This window comes from Sturnira hondurensis, unplaced genomic scaffold (assembly GCF_014824575.4).
Source record: "Sturnira hondurensis isolate 20B ecotype Veracruz unplaced genomic scaffold, ASM1482457v3 Scaffold0024822, whole genome shotgun sequence".
Classification (NCBI taxonomy): Eukaryota; Metazoa; Chordata; class Mammalia; order Chiroptera; family Phyllostomidae; genus Sturnira; species Sturnira hondurensis.
The window spans coordinates 7,774,958-7,794,358 of NW_028097453.1; the positions used below are offsets into that span (position 1 = coordinate 7,774,958).

The window sequence follows — 19,401 nt, forward strand, 5'->3', positions numbered from 1 at the left end:
TGGTCATGAACTAAGGGGGGGGGGATGTGGGTGGGGGGAGTGCAGGGTGGAAGGGAATAAAGGGGGGGAAATGGGACAACGGAAATAGCATAATCAAAATATATTAAAAAAAGGAAAATGATATGCCCAACTGTATTTCTCCTGCTGATCTATCTCTAGCTTTTAATAGTGTTATAACCACTGTTCTCATTCTTGAAATTCTGTCCCCTTCTCACTTGTGCTTTCCTTGCAGAAGAGTTTTCTTGAGTTACTTCAACTCAGGTCACGAATCAAGTATTTCATTATTTTTTTACAAATTTACTCTTCAACTGCACATTTCTGCTCATTTAAACCATTTTATCAGTCTCCAGACCAAAAACCTTATCTCCATTAACTTTTTTTTTTCCTTCACCCTCTCTGCATATACGTCATCAAGTCTGGCTGTTCATTCCTTCAAAACGATCCTTGTATTTACTGCTTTCTTTATCAGCAGGTCTTCCTGTAATCATCCCAAATCTCTCCCTGAAACTCCAATTTCTTTTTTTTTAAAGATTTTATTTATTTATCTTTAGAGGGAAAGGAGAGAAATATCAATGTGTGGTTGCCTCTCCTGTGTCCCCTGCTGGGAACTGGCCTGCAACCCAGGCATGTGCCCTGACTGGGAATCAAACCACGATTGTGTGGTTCGCAGGCCTGTGCTCAATCCACTGAGCTACCCCAGCCAGGGCTTGAAACTCCAATTTCTGATCTTTTGACTGAGATTTTGCCTGCTGCCTGGGTTATCTTCCTAAAATAAAGTTTTCATCATGCCATTCTCTGCTCAAGTTTGTAACATTAAGTCTGATTCTAATCATTGCCAAGGCCCCCCATAGCACCACAGCATAGTGTCTAGCTTAGAGTTGGCCCTTCACACATGTTCTTTGAATGAACTTGGATGTAGGATGAAATTGGATGTAGGATGAACCTGGCCATTTACATGTCCCACAAAATCTGTAACATCTCCTCTTACCTACAGGCCAGCACTGTATTTAACCCAACTTCCAAGACTTCTGAGATGCACTTTTCTCTTTCTGCCCTCCCTTTTTTTCCTCCATTCTAAGACCCATCTGAAATGCCTCTCTTGACCCCTTCAACTACATTAGCCCATGCTAATTTCAGTTTTATCTGCACTCAGATTTAAGTCAATACCTTTCAGTTTAGTAGTCAGTTGTTCTAATAGCATCCACATTTCCTCCCCCTTCAACTAAACTGAAAGCTCCCTGAAGGCAGAGAAAAGAAATACTGAAGTTTGCCTGAATCCTTACTCACTGTGGTTGATTAACTTAATCATACTTTAAAATTCTCTTAAATAGCTATGGGTATTTAATAACTTAAGTTGAAAGACTGATGTTACCATTGTAAGGAATTCTGCTGATACCCATATTATTACAATCTGTAGTCGAACTGGATAGCCCCTGGTTTTAAGACAGGTGTTTTGAAATGCTGTATTAGTAATTAATGCAAAACATGGTTGTTTTGATATCTTAAATATTTCCAGGCAACACAGGGAAATCATGCTTGCGGTATTACCATAAAGCCTAACTGGGTTGACATTGATACTCTTGCATTTTCTCATTTTCTTTGGCTTCTCTGCCAGTCACTTTGTCTTTTTGGCATAGTTTTCAGTAATTAGAACAGCTATTTCCAATGCCATAATTAGGGCAATGAAACCTCATACAACTGGTTTGAGACATGGGAATTTTCCACATCTGATTCTCTTGGAAACTCCCAGCTTACAAGTAGGTCTTAGAAACAAACAGTAAAACGCTGAGTGTACGAAAGTGACTACCATCCCAAGAGGGAGAGGTACTTCCCAAGGCCCCAAAATCTAGAGATCAAAACAGAGTGCAAAAGATCCTGACCGTAATAATATTGTACTTAGGAATCTTGTTTCAAATTAGTATACAGTTCCCTAAGGTCAAAGGTTTTGTAGTAGTTCTACATTGATGAGTTTTTCAGTTTATCTACAGACTTTCTGATCTTTTGACTGAGAATAGTTTGGGATAGTTCTAATTCAGTGGTTTGTGTGATTCACAGAAAGTGCCATTAGCATGATCTGGGAATCTGTTAGGAATGCAAATTCTTGAGTCTCACCCCAGACCAACTGAATCAGAAACTCTTAGGTGTCAGCGGTCTGTTTTAACAAATCCTCCAGGTGATTCTGATGCATGCCAAGTTGAAAACCAGTGTTTAAATTCAACATGTTTACTTTGTAGATTAGGAAATTAAGGGCCAGCTATTAGTGACCTGACCTAGGACATAGAGCTGGTAAGTGAATGCATTTGTCAATCCATTTTGAGGGCAAATTGCTGATATATACAATCAGTAATTTGTTCAATTCATAATAACTTGTTATAATATGAAACCTGTTCACAAATTTTCCTTTATTGTGTACCTTTGATACATTTTAGAAGTAGTCATCCTACTCTAAATCATCACAAAAGCCCTAAATTTCACATGAATATGCTTTGCTTCAGTCATAAATGTGTGGCATGCATATGCATATAATTTCCCAAAGTTCACATGGACAAGCACTATAAAGATTTGAATTTGCAGTGGGGCCTTTTATAGAATTTTTTCTGGGCTGTATTTTATCTTCCCAATTTTCCAAGCTAATTCTTATGATTAGTGTGGGTTATTTTCTGCCAAAGAAATCCCTCAAAGTTTCTAATACATGTTTACATTTGAACTATACTTACATAAAATCCACAGACATAAGCATTCGGTTGAGTTGACAATTGCACACATCCACGTAGCCGTGACCCAAGCCAAGATACAGAACATTTTCACAACCCCAGAAACTTCCTTTGTGCCCCTCTGCACCTGATTCTCACCTTATCCCATTCCCCATAACCACTGTCTGAATTCCTATCACTGTAGATTCTTTTCTTATGGAATCTCCTAGGATACACTGATTTGTACATGGCTTGTTTCAGGCTTTTGACATTCATTCATGTTGTGGGTATCAGAATTCATTTTTTATTGCTGGTCAGTACTGCATTGCATGAATATATCAATATGTGTTTATCCTACATTTTTCTTAGTAACAGTATTTTTTTATCAGAGAAGTAGTAGTGCTTATTACAGAAAGTTACAGAATACAAGTGAGGAAAGACAAAAATTATTCATAATTCCATTCCCTAGCCTAGGCATGATCACTATTTATTAACTTGTATAACCCCCTTAGAACCTTTATTTATATAAATTGCTCACATACATATAGTTATATGTATTTCAAAAATTCTTATTTTAGGTTCAAGTTTTACCACTTAGATGCTCGTCTTTGTGTGTTAAATTGGCACAATTCTTGATTGTAACTACAGAATATTTTCTAAATTTAAAAAATATCTAAAAATAATACATGAATACACATTCACTGCCCCAAATTCCAATGATGCATGGCATATAAAATAAATGTTCCCATTCGGTCCCCCCATTTTGCCTGCCTTTCCATTGGCAGGCCATGTTAACTACATACCCCACCTCCACCAAGATGATACTGAGGAGGACCAGGAAATGCTGAATTTATCATCCCATAATTTTTCTTCATTTATTTTTTCATTTTTACTTTAAGTGTTGTTATTTATACACAAGTGATCTTTTAATTGAGATTAAATTATTTTATAATACCAATAATCATGTTAGAACTATTTCTAGTACTTTAATTTACTATCCACTTTGAAATACGGTTCTTGAATTTCTCAAGGGGTGAGAAGTGCCATCTTCAGAGTTTCTTTGATTGTTGAGTGATTCGTCCCTATTTGTTGATGGAAGCCTATATACCGCTAGCTCTCTTTCAGTATACTGATCTTTACTTACAGCAAACATATTCTTCAAAGGTAAATGGCTTTTTCTTCAGTTATCCTGACTAGCACTTCTACACCAAGCTATCTACATAGTCATTAACATGTAAAGACTACGGCCCTGGCTGGTGTGGCTCATTGGATTGACTGCCAGCCTGCAAACCAAAGGGGCGTGGGTTCAATTCCTAGTCTATGGCAGGCACACGCCTGGGTTGTAGGCCAGATCCCCAGTAGGGGGCGTATGGGAAGCAGCCACACATAGATGTCTCCTACTCTTTCTCCCTCCCTTCCCCTCTCTAAAACATAAAAAAAAAATTCTTAAAAAAAAGTTTAGAGCCTGAAACTAGATACAAAATCTTATTTATGGAATAGAGAATGATACAAAGTATTAGTTTGCTCCTGAAAAGCATTTTGTCTCATTAATTACTTTGTTTTATTAGCATTTTTCCAGTAGGAAAATGTGGCTTGCAATGACAGTCAAAAAAGAGGCTTGATTAGTGTCTTAATTTGCTCTTTTATGGACCTTTGAATCTTTGCTGTTCATTAGAAAAATACTTAAGACAGGGTAGTGTCCTGGCAGGTGGTCTATCATAGGGTGAGTCCAGTAACTATTTGTGTGCCTCTTTGTAGTTCACTGTAGATTCCAAAGATTGTTGTAATTTCTTCTGACTGTGAAGCTCATATACCTAGAGACAGACAAAAATGCAGCTGATGAATTTTACTTGGAACTCTGTTTTACATTCTTGGTTTTAGGGCCAAAATGTAAAATATTTAGGTGAAATCACACATGCAAAGTTCTGTACCCCATGGACCCCAAACTTCTAAGAACTGTCCTCTTTCCCAGTAGAGATAATAAGATTTTGTTCTGGTGATTACATAACAATGCACTCATGTGTGCAGAGCACCATAAAGTTTTAAAATTACTTTAAAATATTCTTTTTAAAATAACATGAGCTCTTATTTAATGAGCTAAGTAAGCACTATTAAAGTATGATGGATTAAATAACCTCATTTAATCCACCGTAATAAATTGCATGGCTTATTATGAGCTCTCATTGAAGGCATTTGAATGTCTTCATGTTTGGGAGTAGGGGCTCAGATATAATTAGACTGTTGCTGGGCTTGACCTCTCACAAGGTCAAATTAGTGAGATTTCAGCATTATTGTCACTGGGAAATGTCCTGCTCTGGGTGATTCCAAGTAACTGCTGGGGGCCGTTTTCCTTCCTGCCTAGTGTCTACCTCTCACGCCAAGAAAATTCTTTATTATAAATGATTTTTGGCCCTGGCTGGTGTAGCTCAGTGGATTGAGCCCGGGCCTGCGAACCACACGATCCCGGTTTGATTCCCAGTCAGGGCACATGCCTGGGTTGCAGGCCGGTTCCCAGAAGGGGACACATGAGAAGCAACCATACACTGGTATTTCTCTCCTAAATATAAATAAATAAAATCTTAAAAAAAATGATTTGACACCCGATTTCCTCCAAGTCAGAGCTCCACCTTCCCTCCAGTCTTTGTTTATGCCAAGTTCTATACCCAAGGGTGGGGTGACTTAAACTGCCTGGTGTTGAATGAGAGAATGTTAACTGAAGTCAGAGAAATCCCAGCCCTAACTGCACAGAGAGCAGCACTCCCCAACAACCTGGACTCGTGCTCAAAGCAGCTAGGTCTTTTCTTCTACTACCCACCCCCTCCCCCCAAAATGAGAACTTCCGTTACCTCAAAGAAAATCTCAGGTGTCTACATTCTGAAAAAGCCCACTTAATTTTGCTTAACCAGCTGCATTCACGTGGCAATTACTGGACTCTTTCACAGGTGACTGCTTTGTACCATCTCTTGATTCGTACTCTGAAACAAGGGGCAAATAACCAGGAGTGCTAAATCCCAACATCGCGAGGGGAAGAGAAACTCTTCCTCTTTTCTAGGTACTCCCAAGGGCAAGGTTGAATCGAGCCTCCTAAAATCCTCCCAAGCCGCCCCATGGTTTATCCACCCTTTCTCCTCGGCTGCCTCTGCGGCCCCAGGGCCTTTGAATCCAGGCCTCAGACCGAGTGGGGAGAGGAGGTGGGGCTGCAGGCGAGAGGAGGACACGCACGCGGCGGTACCTAGTGGCGCTGCCTGGTTACCCTGTCAGAGGACGTGGCACTACCCGTAGGGGAGGGGATTCGGCTTCCTCCTCCCGCGCGGAGCCTCAGGACATGCTGCAGGCGAGGGAGGGAGATCCGGGCGGGGACGGGTGCGGCTTTCTCCCTGAACTCTTAGCAATCAGACGAAAGTGGCCCAGTCTGTCCTGCTTCCCACTGGGAATACGCTGTAAACCAAGTCCGTTGTTCCACTGCGAGGGAGGACGACCCGATTTAATGCCCGTCACCAACCGCATGCGCAGATTCGGGGTGCGGCCTCCGAACTACAGTTCCCAGAGGAACTTGCCGCAGGCCGCGGGCGCTTAGCCGCTGACGCCATCTTGAAATCTGATCTCCAGTCTCCCAGCCTTTGCGTCAGTCTCCGGCGGCACCTAATGCATCGGGAACTCAGCCTGCTAAAAGAGAGGACGCTGGAGACGCGGCGGCTGGTGGGAGAGGCAGCTAGAGCGACCAGAAAGGTTCCGAGCGCGGCCTGCGCTGCTGTCACTCAGCATCTCCCTGAGGCGTTTCTTCGCTGGCGCCCTTCCCGAGGGGCGGGGCTGACCGCTCCGGTACCCAGAGCTCGTGCGCGGGTGGCAGAGGTGACTGCTTGCACTGTGGGGAGTCCACGGGGCTGTGCCATGCTGGCCCGAAGCCACCGAGACGAGAGACCGACCGCGACCTCACGCCAGTGAATGATCGCCCAGCAGCAGCCGCCTCAGGGAAGCTGAGAGAGAAGATGAAGGAGATTTGCAGGATCTGTGCCCGGGAGCTGTGCGGAAACCAGCGGCGCTGGATCTTCCACACGGCGTCCAAGCTCAACCTCCAGGTTCTGCTCTCGCACGTCCTCGGCAAGGATGTCTCCCGAGATGGCAGAGCCGAATTTGCTTGCAGCAAGTGCGCTTTCATGCTTGATCGGATCTATAGATTCGACACCGTTATCGCCCGGATCGAAGCTCTTTCTATTGAGCGCTTGCAAAGGCTGCTGCTGGAGAAGGACCGCCTCAAGTTCTGCATTGCCAGCATGTATCGAAAGAATAACGATGACTCTGGCGCGGAGGCCAAGGCGGGGAATGGGACGGTTGACATTTCCAGCTTACCCGATGTACGATACTCTGCGCTGCTCCAGGAAGATTTTGCCTATTCGGGGTTTGAATGTTGGGTAGAAAATGAGGACCAGATTCAGGAGCTACATAGCTGCCATGCTTCGGAAGGCCCTGGAAACCGTCCCAGGAGATGCCGAGGTTGTGCAGCGTTGCGGGTTGCTGATTCTGACTATGAAGCCATTTGTAAAGTGCCTCGAAAGGTGGCCAGAAGTGTCTCATATGGCCCTTCTTCCAGGTGGTCCACCAGCATTTGCACTGAAGAACCAGCACTGTGTGATGTCGGGCCGCCGGACTTAGCAAGCGCGAAGGTACCCCCAGATGGAGAAAGCATGGAGGAGGGGACTCCCGGATCCTCTGTGGAATCTTTGGATGCAAGTGTCCAGGCTAGTCCTCCGCAACAAAAGGATGAGGAAACCGAGAAAAGTGCAAAGGAACTTGTAAAGTGTGACTGCTGTTCCGATGAACAGGCTCCACAGCATATGTGTAATCACAAGCTGGAGCTAGCTCTTAGCATGATTAGAGGTCTTGACTATAAACCCATCCAGAGCCCCCGAGGGAGCAAGCTTCCTATTCCAGTGAAATCCAGCCCACCTGGAGCCAGGCCCGGCCATACCATGACAGATGGAGTTAGTTCCGGTTTCCTTAACAGGTCTTTGAAACCCACTAACAAGATACCTGTCAGTTACTCCTTGGAGATTTCAGACCTGCAGGAGCTCTGGGATGATCTCTGTGAAGAGTATTTGCCACTCCGGGTCCAGGTATACAAAATGGCTACACAGTGCCTTTCTGATTATAGTTACTGGCCTCAAGCTTCACATGACTCCTAGGTGAAGGTTAATAATATTATAGACTTAAGAAACTCATTGAGCCCGTTTTTGTTGGCACCTTTCACTTGTGTGCCATTTACACCCAATAATTTGCTTTTCACAATACTCTTTGTAGTAACGTCTATTAGCCTTCCTATTAAATATCAAAATTGCAGACTTTTTTTTAAAGGCAAAAGGATACATATTCCTAATTCACTTTAACCCTATGAAAACACATACAATCTTATTTCTGATGGAACTCTTTTAGAACTTTACTTTTAGCCCCCCCTTCTTTTTGTTTTGTTTTGTTTTTATTTTTAGATTTGTAGATGTTTTCTCCCATTCTGTGAGGGAGTTCTCCCTGGTGCAGTAAGCCTTTTTATCCCCACCTATGCCTCAAACTGATTAGGGTATAGGGTGAATGTTTGGGAAAACCTGTTAATCCACCAAAGTATTGTAACATCTGGGCAATATTAATGTAAACATTGCCCAGATGTTATATTTACATGAATTATATTAACGTTTAATTAATACTACCATGTGAGGACTAATGATGACTTGCTCATAAAAGAGACTTTGGGAATTCAAATGTTGTCATTTAAAATGTTAAGAAGAAAACTTTTCACAGTCAGTTTGTCCCCTGATGTCCTTTAGAAGATGTTTGATATTAAAGGATTCACCCATTATCAGGTGATAGGAGAGTTTCATCCATTATACTATTGAATTTCTAAATGACTAGAAGATGGCAGTAGATCTTAATTTGAGCTGTTTGTATGTGGCCAGTTGATTTCATGTGACTTAAATTCAGCTAGGGCACTGACAGGTGCTACTTTGTTTCTATAACAACAGTAAATGCTAGGTTCGTTAACTTTATCGAACATTGAAACATCCGGCCCATTCTATTTGGTACATGTCCTTTAGTGATAACCATTACAAAGGTGGACAACCTAGAAGGCATTTTTGGAAGCCAGCCACAGTCAACATCATCCTAGAAATTTAGAGCTTGATAACAAATGAAATTGTTGTCACTTGAAGTCTTTGAAAAATACTTTTATTATATATAAATTTTGCATCACAATGACAATACTGTCAGAAACAGTATATATGAAGGTGCTATGATAAAGTTTAAAGTGTTTTTATTTGTATAGAATGTTGAGTATTAGTATGTTCAGTGCTTGTGTGCTTTTCTTTTGCTTCCTTTTCTTAGAGTGGAGCCTCAACAGCTAAATTTGTGCTTTACAGTATTTGTGTGACCAGACATAGATGCACAAATTAAAAATGGTGCTTTCATATTAGTCTAAAAGTAGGCTGGGCAGGGTGGGTGGGAAAAAAGCTTTTTTTACCCCCTTCATGTATGGTCACTGTTGTAAAAAGTAAAGACTTGGAAGATTGCAGGCAAAACAAGAGGAATTTTTAAATCCATAGTTAATTAAAAATACTATCTTTTGGTGCCGGTTCTCAACAAATTTTGGTGTTGGAAAGGATTTTAAAGATCATCTCTTGCAGGTCCTCAGTTTAGAGACAGGGAATGCTCGTGGTATAAATAACAGCCCAGGCAGAGCCCCAAAATCCCTAGCCATTCTCAGCCAAGACCTTTTAATTCTGTATATTAAGCCACATTGCCTGATATACATTGAATTACATAAGTACTTATTTTAAACAATGAGCCTTTTTTTCCATAACTTAAGGATTCCAAGAGAATTCTTCAGGGGTACTGTGAAGAAAACTGACCACATACAAACTATGTTGACTGTATCTTTAGCTCAAGTCCCTTTATTTCACTAAATTTAGACATTAGAAAAATAGACGTTTAAAACAATAGCATATGACCTTTTTGCTGTCACCTGGCTTCCATTCTTTATTTTTTGTTAAATAATAAAACATCGGGAGGAGGGAGAAAATAACATTCAGCTTGAATTATGGCATTTAATTACCGTGCCATTTTCTCTGATAATTAAGGATATAGGGGGAAATAGAAAGATAAATTAGACTTAAAGTATTCGCAAATAAAATGTATATTTTGTTTTTTTTTCAATTTTTTTTATTTAATTATTTTTCAAGTGCAGTTTTCTATTACTCCCATCCCATCCCACCCCCCATCCTCCCCCCTCCCTCCCATTTCCACCCTTCTCAGTTATTGTCCATGTATCCTTAATATAGGTTCCTCTAAATCCCTCCCTTATTTCCCCTGAAATTCCCTCCCTAAAATGTATATTTTGGACCCCTGGTCTGTTCTTTAGGTGGGTTGACTTTTAAGGTCCCTAGGCCTGTTGTGCTTTATGGCAACGCCAGAGCAAAATGGGACAAAGGCAGACTGGTTTTTGTCTCTTTCTCTAAACAAATGTGGAAAGAATAGAAGTAAATGTAAATTCTTTTTGGTAGTTGTTTTTTTAGTTTGTAGAAAGAAAAAACCATAAAAGAAAAAAATCTCATTTAGTTTTATTCTATTACAAATATGAAGAAAACCTCTTATCCTAAAGAGCAAGGTTGCTCTATAAGTTCCTTTTGATTCCTTTGTTTGGTCCTCCACTTACCCCGTTCTGTGCACCTTACAGTGTCACCGTCACAGTGCCTCCCGATTGCTGGTCTTATTTCCTCTCTTTCTCTTTTCTTCTTCTTTATATTAAAGACAAATAGCAATGGTGTCACTCTCCTGCTAACCAAATTTCTTATATGTAAGTTGACTTACTTGCCTTCTACAGAATTTGTGCTTGAATACACAGGATTGTTTAAATATCCAAAGAAGGATTCGAAGGCATATTCTAGCGGTAATTTTTCCTTCTTTACTGTCTGTTCTGAACTAGAGAAGCTGTGATAGGAGGGGTGTGGTTCCTTAGTAAACAGCAATTCAGCTCTGGCCCGTGTACAGTTTCCTTTTCTACCTAAATTCAAAGAGCACATCTTTGCTTCAAGCTTTGCAGTGCCAGGGTCAGCTCCTGTATGACCATGGTAAATTACACCTCTCATGTAGTCCAGCTACGTAACTTAGATCAGGCCGTTTGGAAGGTGTATTAGATGCTAGTCAAAGATTAGGCCTTTAATTTTATGCTAGCTGGTTCTTATGTATCTTCTCTTATTAACAATAGGATAGAAAATGGCAGCCGTTTGAGATCTGTGACCTGCCATTGTGAGGACTAGAAAAGTCCTCAGTTCCAGGCCTCTCTTAGGCCAAGAACGTTGCTGTGAACCCAGAAGATACAAAGTACAGCCTTTTGGCCTCAAGGTCTTAAAATGTACAACATGAGGCCTGGAAGAAGCAATTCTCTTTTCCGGTACTGGATTTGTCCTGAGTCAAGAGCAACTTAGCTAAGATTATCACAACATGATTTTAGTAGCTGATACTCTGGAGATCAGCACTAATCAACCAAATCAATCACACTGACTTCAGGTTCTAGAAAATCTTCAGAGGATCGATTGGTTTATGTACTTGATGCTGCCAAGGATTCATTATGAGCTGTTGGCTCAGTGGGACTTAGCTGAGTGCTTTTTTGGCACTCTGTTATCTGAAAGAACATTTTTCTGAGATGTGAAATAATAATTATGAATAAAGAAGAAACTAACATTTTTTAGCTTTTAGATTGGTACATTACATTTACAGATTTAGGAATTTCCTATGATAATTTATGCCAAGATGGGTTCATATGAGATCCAGGTTCATATGTACTTTTCTGTGGCACTCTTTGGCTTTAAAGTTGCTGCTATGAAATATCTATATTAAATATCTGTCTATCTACCTTCCTCCCTACCTACCTCGATATCTTTGTAGTTTTATTTCTAAGAGAGCTACTGAATGATTAGAACGTTTGCCTGAGAATTAGGAGACAGGCCTGTTTTTTGTTTGCTTTTTATTGTAATTAACTTATTAAACAAAAACTTTTGGTCTCCATACTATTTCAGGCATTATGGTAGGTAGTGGCTTTATAGAGGCGAAAGATACATTACCAAGTTCTGGTTTAATTGGAACCTTTTCCTGATTTCCTGTGTAGCTTTGGACAAATCACTTACCATGTTTGAGTCACGGGTTCCTCAAATGTAAGATGGGATTGGACCAGATGATTAGTTTTAAAGTTTTTTTCACAGCCCTTTGGTTTCAAGTATGTAGATATGACCACCTTTCCTGATATTTTAAACTTCGGGCTATTTTCTTTAATTCTGTTTGTTATAGGTTAAATTTGAAAACTGTCTTATAGTAGATGCTAATTGAAAAGTCATTTTATTTGAGGAAGTAAGAAGCCAAGTTTTGTAGACAATGTTTTATCATTAAATAAATGATAAAAGTATTTATCATTTAGAATTATTCTACACAACTATTAAATAGTTACCTCTCTTATGTGTGACATAATTCACATTACTTCAGGGCAAAGCTCCCTGTTATACCACAACAGATATCTTAGTTTTTCTTTTTGTTTTAATTTACTTTTTATGTTATTTTTCCCATCACTGTTTATTCCCCACCCCTTCTTCCACTTCCACCTGCCCTCCCTACCCCTCAGTTTTTCTAGAAGTCGTTTTCTTCTTTTTTTTTTCTGTCTTCCACTATCTAACCCAATTGACTGTACTTTCAGAATGTATCTGTCCATTTCTCTCCCCTCCGTTGCTACCGCTCTAATCCAGGGTACTGTTACCCTCCATCGACGTTATTGCTACAGCCTTCTACCTAGTCTCCCTGTTTCTACTGGTGCTTCCCCACCGTCCATGCCTCACAGAGCAGCTTGAGTGACCTTTTAAAGAATTAAATACGATTGGATTACTGTTCTTTTAAAAACTTGGCAGTCCATTCTCATGTCAATGAGAATAAAAGCTATATATGACTTGACCCCTGCCTTTCCACCTCCTCAGAAATTACTATCTCCTTTGCCCATTGTGCTCTATCCGTGTGCTATTCAGCTGGCCTTCTGTGGCTACAGAGCCCTGAAATGTGGCTAACCCCAACTGAGATGTGCTGGGAGTGAAACATGTACCCCTCATTTCAAAGACTTAGTGTGAAAAAAATGTAAAGCGCCTCGTTTATAATTTTTTATGTTGAACACATGTTTATAATAGTATTTTGGATATAGTGGTTTAAATTAGATCTTTTATTAAAATATCACTTGCCTATTTTTACTTTGGCCAATGAAGTTATTAGAAAAATTTAAATTACATGTATAACTCATTGTATTTCTATTAGAAAGTAATACTCTGGTTACTTAGGCCTCTCTTTTTCCCAGGCTCATATCCACCCTGGGTCTTTTCCAATAGCTGTTCCCCTTCTTCTGCCTTGGCTAGTTTTGTACATCTTTGCAGGACAGGCTCATTCTCATTCAAATGTCCATTTAAATGTTGTCTCACCTCATGAAGACTTTCCAAAGATCAACCAATTTGGAATAACTTAATCACTTGGTCACATTTCCTGTTTTATTGCATAAGGCTTGTCACTATCCGATATTTTGTGTATTTCCTTGTTCCTTTATTACATAGCTTCCCAATCCATCTTCCTCGGTGCTTTGTGTACTGTGGTATTTAATACATCTGCTGGATAGTCCAGGGCTAGAGTACAGTGAGCAAAGGAGATAGCATTGCACGGTGAAGTAGAAAACTTGATAAATAGCACTGGAGGAATGGGAAAGATTTTTCTTCTGAAATCTTCATGCTCCCAGTCAGTTGCTGGCAGGAAGGGATTTAAGGTAAGCCATAACTTCGCTGCCTGCAAGGTGGTAATCAGAGTTTGAAGTGTGGAGGAAGGGAAAAGGAATAGCTGTTGGCTTTTTCTCTTCCTAATGGGTTTATAGTTTTCCTAGTTGGTCTGGGGGTGGGGCAGCCAGGGAGGAGATGGAATTTAATGCCCACTGAATTCCTAAAGCTTTAGTTTAGTGACTACTCTTAGCTCATAAATATTAGGTGCAGTTCAATAAGTTCATCTTAGTCCAATTGATCAGCCCATATATAAATAATAAGTGTTGGGTTTTTTCAACTGAATTTTTTTGGTGAATTGCTGTTTCTGCAAGACATAACTCCTTCTTGGGCCACTATGGATTTTAAAGTTTATTTTAATTTTTTTATATTTTATTTTGAAATACTGGTAATTTCAAACTTAGAGAAGTCATAAGGGAGCTACAAAGAACTCCCACATTCACCAGCTGCCTAATATTTTGCTACAGTTTGCTCCCACTGTCTATATAGATACATTATTTTTTTTATTTCAGAACCATTTGAGAATTAGTTGCAGATATTAGGGATCTTTACGCTGAATTCTTCAGCATTTATTTCCTAAAGACAAGGACATCTCTTATATAACTGCAGTACTTAGTATTGGTAAAATGCTGTTATTTATGGTATAGTCCATATTCAAAATCTGCCATGTCTCCAATAATGTGAACGGGCGTGTTATAAGAAAGATAGTTGGAATATAACTTTTCCTCTCAGGAATGGCACAAGTTTGATCAATGTGCCTTTTGGATTCCTTGATTGAAATCAGGATAAAGTGGATATTGTATCATCATAAGCCTTTTCTATTTTGAGTCCTCCCCTCTCTTTAAACTCTGAATAGGTTTTAACCGAGTAGGTAGTGTTAATGTGAGTTCGTAGGGAGAATTAGGGAGGGGAGCTGGGGAGTGTAGTGAAGGTGGATGTGAATCACTCTTAATAAGGAACAGGACTGTCTTAGGAATTCACACTGATAATTCATGCAGCAACTCTGGTTTTCTAAGTCTGACAAAAGATGCGAGAAGCATTTAAAGATAAAATTTAGTGTTGGCTACTTTTAACGCATGTTACTTGTCTTGTTTCTCCCTAGCCCATGACTGAAGAGTTGTTTAAACAACAAAAGCTGAATTCAGATGAGACCATCATAACTCAACAGTCTGTATCTGATTCCCACATGGCAGAACTCCAAGAAAAAATCCAGCAAACAGAGGCCACCAACAAGGTATGATCACCACCAGCCCTTGGAGATCACAGGCTCTAGCTGAGTCTGTTAACCTCTCTGAGTAGGACTTGGGAGATGGGTACTGTGTATTCATGGTAATATTTGATTTAAAAGTATAGTTCTTCTCTTTATTTCTCGTCAGGATTTTAGCCTATTCTGCACAGATCAGAATTTCTGGTGCCTTCTAAGTCTGTGATTAAAGCTTGAATACAGTCTTTAACTGTATAAGGTGCTGAGACAGGAGGTTTGTGCTTCTGACTCTAGCTGAACTTCTCACCCCTTTATAGCCCATGGATTTTAACATGTGGGCAGAAGAAAAGTCCCATATGCTGAGCTTCTGGGCTGGTATAGTCCTGTCCTGTACTATATAGCAGAAGCCCCTTGGTTTTCGTGTAAGGGGTCCACAGTGACCCATGTGGACACGTGCCCAGGATGGCTGCCGCCACAGAGAAAGCACAGTGAGTGGAAATTGAAGTAACTGAGAGTAGAAGGAAGTATTTCACATTTCCTGCTACTTTCTCTAGCTGATTGGCTTAGGGCTTCAATAATCACTATATGTAGAAAATAAGCAAGTCAATTATTTCCCAAGAAATCTTCTAAACCTAGATTTGAGGGAGGATTTTATAGTTCCATCTGAGGTCAAAAGAAATTGAACTAGCAAACTATAAATATTTTACTTCTCTGAATTCAGATTCTCCAAGAGAAACTGAATGAAATGAGCTGTGAACTGAAGTCTGCTCAGGAGTCATCTCAGAAGCAAGATGCTACAATTCAAAGCCTCAAGGAAACTCTGAAAAGCAGGGAAAGTGAGGTAAAATATACGGCTATCAAGGACTGGTGAAGAAATGATTTGTCCCATCAAAGTCAACAAGTATTCTGTATTTTTATAGAAGTGGATATTGTCAGACTAACAAATCTTACCCTAAAGAAATTCTAGCTTAACCTGAATTGGTATGTTGAAGTGGTCCTCTTACTAAAGTCTGTACAGGCGAGATAATGGAGTTCATGTTCAGTTTACTAGCATGTTTGGTATTCCCTCTTTCGTTTTCAGACCGAAGAGCTGTACCAGGTGATCGAAGGTCAAAATGACACAATGGCAAAGCTTCGAGAAATGCTGCACCAGAGCCAGCTCAGACAGCTTCATGTATGTGCGGGTCCCAGAGATGGGACTTCAGTGTGTGTGTGGGGGGGGTGGTGCCATTCTCTGTCACAGTCTTATTCTGTTGGTCGTCTCAGCTGCTCAGTGCCTGCCCTCCTTGTGATCGTGGTTTTTACTCTGTTCAGACCTCCGAGGGAACTTCTCCGGCTCAGCAGCAGGTGGCTTTGCTGGACCTTCAGAGTGCTTTGTTCCTCAGCCAGCTTGAAATTCAGAAGCTGCAAAGAGTCATACGACAAAGAGAACGCCAGCTGGCTGATGCCAAACGATGTGTGCAGTTTGTCGAGGCTGCAGCCCAGGACACAGAGCAGCAGAAAGAGGCTTCCTGGAAACACAACCAGGTAAATCATTAATCATTTTGTGGCCCTACAGGCTGACTTTGCCCCGATGACAACTTTTATTCCAGACCATTTGTGTCGATTCCTTTAGTCACTTGCTTAACCTGAGTAATTCAGTTCAACATCTGTTGCCTCATACTGTGTGCCGAATGTTGGGGCTGTGTTCTGCAAATACGCGAGTAAAGATCACAGGTTCCTTCCTCGTAAGTTACTTGTAATTTAACGTGAGGTACAGTCACATAAACAGAATTTCAGTGTGTTAAATACTGTAGGGGAGGTCCATATGGGGTCCTATAGGAAACATAGTGAGGACTGAAGAAGGGAGTCGGGGAAAGCTTCATGAAGAAGGCAGTGTGTGGAGTTATTCTTGAAGAATGAGTAAGAGTCAGCAAGAAACAAAAGTTGGAAGAACAACCAAGGTCAAAGGAATGGTGCCCACCATTAGCCATGTATTTTCTAAAAATAAAACACATAATTGTTCGTGGTTTCTTTATCTTGTTAGTTTAGAGCATATGCTATCATTTTTTTTTAAGATTTAAAAGGGTGGTAGAAATATCCTATCCTTGCGCTTATTGTAAAGGGTCCAGGTTTTTAGTCAGACAGAGTTCTCCTTAGTAGTTATAGAGGTCTATCATTTTTAAACCAAAAAACTAGCATTGAATTATAATGCCAAATTTACATCCTACCCCCATCCATAGTTCTCACAATTTCTCATATCCTAGTTCATTTGTATATAATATTTCTGAGTAATTTTAAGAATGGGTCTTTCTGCTACTTGATATTTCATTCTATATGCCTGGAAAGTTTTAAGGCCTCCGTATCTAATGCCCGTGTGAAAATTTAAGATTGTGTGAAAAAGAGAACCTGGGAGAACATTTGAAGTCTTCCTTATGTTATCAGTTTGGCTCAAATAAACTTTTATAAAAATTCAAAAAATAAAAAATACATTAAACACACAAAGGGGAATCTCTTTAATTCAGGAATTACGAAAAGCATTGCAGCAGCTACAAGGAGAATTGCAGAGTAAGAGCCAACAGCTCCGTACCCTGGAGGCTGAAAAATACAATGAGGTTCGAACCCAGGAGCAACACATTGAGCATCTAAACCATAGTCTGAGTCACAAAGAGCAGCTGCTTCAGGTGAGTCATGTGATGATTTCAACTAAAACGGGGATCCTAGAGCTTTGACGTTCCTGTTCATGTAATCTCCAGATTCAGTGCCCCTACTTTGAGTACCTGCTACACGTAGAATAGTGAGAGGTGGGAACCAGTAGGATTCAAAAGAAATAGAAAGTGCAATCTGTGAACCAAGATGCTAACCAGAAAGGGTAGGAGGCAATAGATATAGACCTGAAAGATGTAGGCACTAAATACTCAGCACATAGTTTATTAAGCACTCTGTGAGTCAGTGTGCTAGGAAGACAAAGATAAGATATGGCCTCTGCTCTTAGTCTAGCAGGTGAAGGTGTATATATAAATTTTCCCAGATGATAAAATGAAAGTTTTAGGGAAAAATGGAGCACTAGCCCTGGCTGGTGTGGCTCAGTGGGTTGAGTGCCGGCCTGCAAACCCAAGGGTCACTGGTTCACTTCCTAGTCAGTGCACATGCCTGTGTTGCAGGCCAGGCCCCTGATGGGAGGCATGCAAGAGGCAACCACACATTGTTGTTTCTCCTTCTCTCCCTCTCTTTCTTCCACCTTTCCCTTCTGTCTAAAAATAAATAAATAAAATCTTTAAAAAATGGGACACTAAAGAAGACAGCAATCACTTCTACCACTTACTGTAAGCTTCAGTCACCTCGAATCCCTTACATTTCGTTGTGCGTACATTTTTTCTTTGATAGAAGTACCTCTACCACCTCCTCACTTGAAAAGCACCTCCTTTCAAGACAGAGCACTTGTAATCTTTTGTGAGATCTTTAGTGACACCTTTAGGCAGAGTTAGTCAATGCATCTGTGTTCAATGCATTTTGCTAGGAAGCTAGCAATGCACACATACATATATGTGATGCAGAATAGTTAAAAACGTGTTTTTCTCTGTTAAACTCTGTTCCCCCATGAAAGCGGTTACATTTTGTTTCCATCCTGAATAACTCACAAATTGTTTGACAGAGTATGGGAATCCAGTTAATATTGGATACAGGAAAAAAGGAAAGTATTTTTTGGTCTCATTAGGAATTTCGGGAGCTCCTACAGTATCGAGATCACTCAGACAAAACCCTTGAAGCAAATGAAATGCTACTTGAGAAACTGCGGCAGCGAATACAAGATAGAGATGCTGCCCTTGAGGTATGTCTCATAATTGTGCTCGCGACGCTATGGATTGTTCTTTCCACGTAGGTCCTATAGAAATCTGTGTCTGTTGGGTTTGCTGCTTTTCAGAGTTCATTCTCCATCCCTTTATATTTAGATTCCTACTGGAAAGGGGTGATCAGAATAGTGACTCTTACGGAGCTTTAGGATCCTTGCTTTCCTTGCAGCGGGCTATAGATGAAAAGTTCTCCGCTCTAGAAGAAAAAGAGAAAGAGCTGCGGCAGCTTCATCTTGCCGTGAGAGAGCGAGATCATGACTTAGAGAGACTGCGCGGTGTCCTCTCCTCCAATGAAGCTACCATGCAGGTGCGAGCAAAATCTGTCTGTCTTGGCATCCCTCTCCTACTTGGGTTCCTGAAGCCTTAGCCCGTCTATGGTTTTCTGAAAATCAGCGTATTTGCTTTATAAGAAAAACAAAACAAAACAAAAAGAACAGTCATTAGTTTCATCACTAAAGATTAGGAAGGGAGAAGTTTTAGCGCTTTCACAAACTTTGTCGGGGGAAGCAGTGAATAGGGATTTCTGTACATGGTTCTAATTAGTTTCTAATCTTTGTCAATATCTGTAGACTTTTACACAAGCATTGCCAGGGTGCAACTATTAATTGTGGTTTTCTCATTAATGTTGCACATGTGTCTGTATGGCTACAATCAGAGCACTTGTTTATTTTGTTAATATTTACTGTGGGCTATTTTTGGATGTTTATTTTAGAGCTTATATATCTAACCACCTGCCACTTCTTAAAGTTCATCACTTCCATTATGATATAGCCTACTACCTCCAGAATACTTATTATATACATTACATTTATCTTTCTACAAGCTAGGTGAGAGTTTCT

At 40.5% G+C, this 19,401-nt stretch overlaps 1 protein-coding gene and 1 long non-coding RNA gene across 26 annotated transcripts in view; one reads left to right on the forward strand and one right to left on the reverse strand.

The window, feature by feature from the left end:
- The window catches only part of PDE4DIP (phosphodiesterase 4D interacting protein), a 203,720-nt gene that overhangs the window by 114,433 nt on the left and 69,886 nt on the right, over positions 1-19,401 (forward strand). For 13 of the 25 annotated variants that reach the window (XM_037038745.1, XM_037038765.1, XM_037038746.1 and 10 more), the window contains 7 exons: positions 14,628-14,759; positions 15,451-15,570; positions 15,811-15,903; positions 16,044-16,256; positions 17,234-17,392; positions 18,427-18,540; positions 18,732-18,869. In XM_037038745.1, the coding sequence (XP_036894640.1) occupies positions 14,628-14,759; positions 15,451-15,570; positions 15,811-15,903; positions 16,044-16,256; positions 17,234-17,392; positions 18,427-18,540; positions 18,732-18,869 (969 nt within the window). Of the gene's footprint in view, positions 1-6,172; positions 7,808-14,627; positions 14,760-15,450; positions 15,571-15,810; positions 15,904-16,043; positions 16,257-17,233; positions 17,393-18,426; positions 18,541-18,731; positions 18,870-19,401 lie in introns of those variants that run through there. The other 12 variants (XR_005065431.1, XM_037038743.1, XM_037038747.1 and 9 more) reach the window with 1 other exon arrangement.
- Positions 4,231-6,173, reverse strand: LOC118981904 (uncharacterized). The gene is made up of 2 exons (XR_005065432.1): positions 5,926-6,173; positions 4,231-4,507 (listed from the first exon to the last, which is right to left on the reverse strand). It is a non-coding gene; the product is annotated as an uncharacterized LOC118981904 (long non-coding RNA).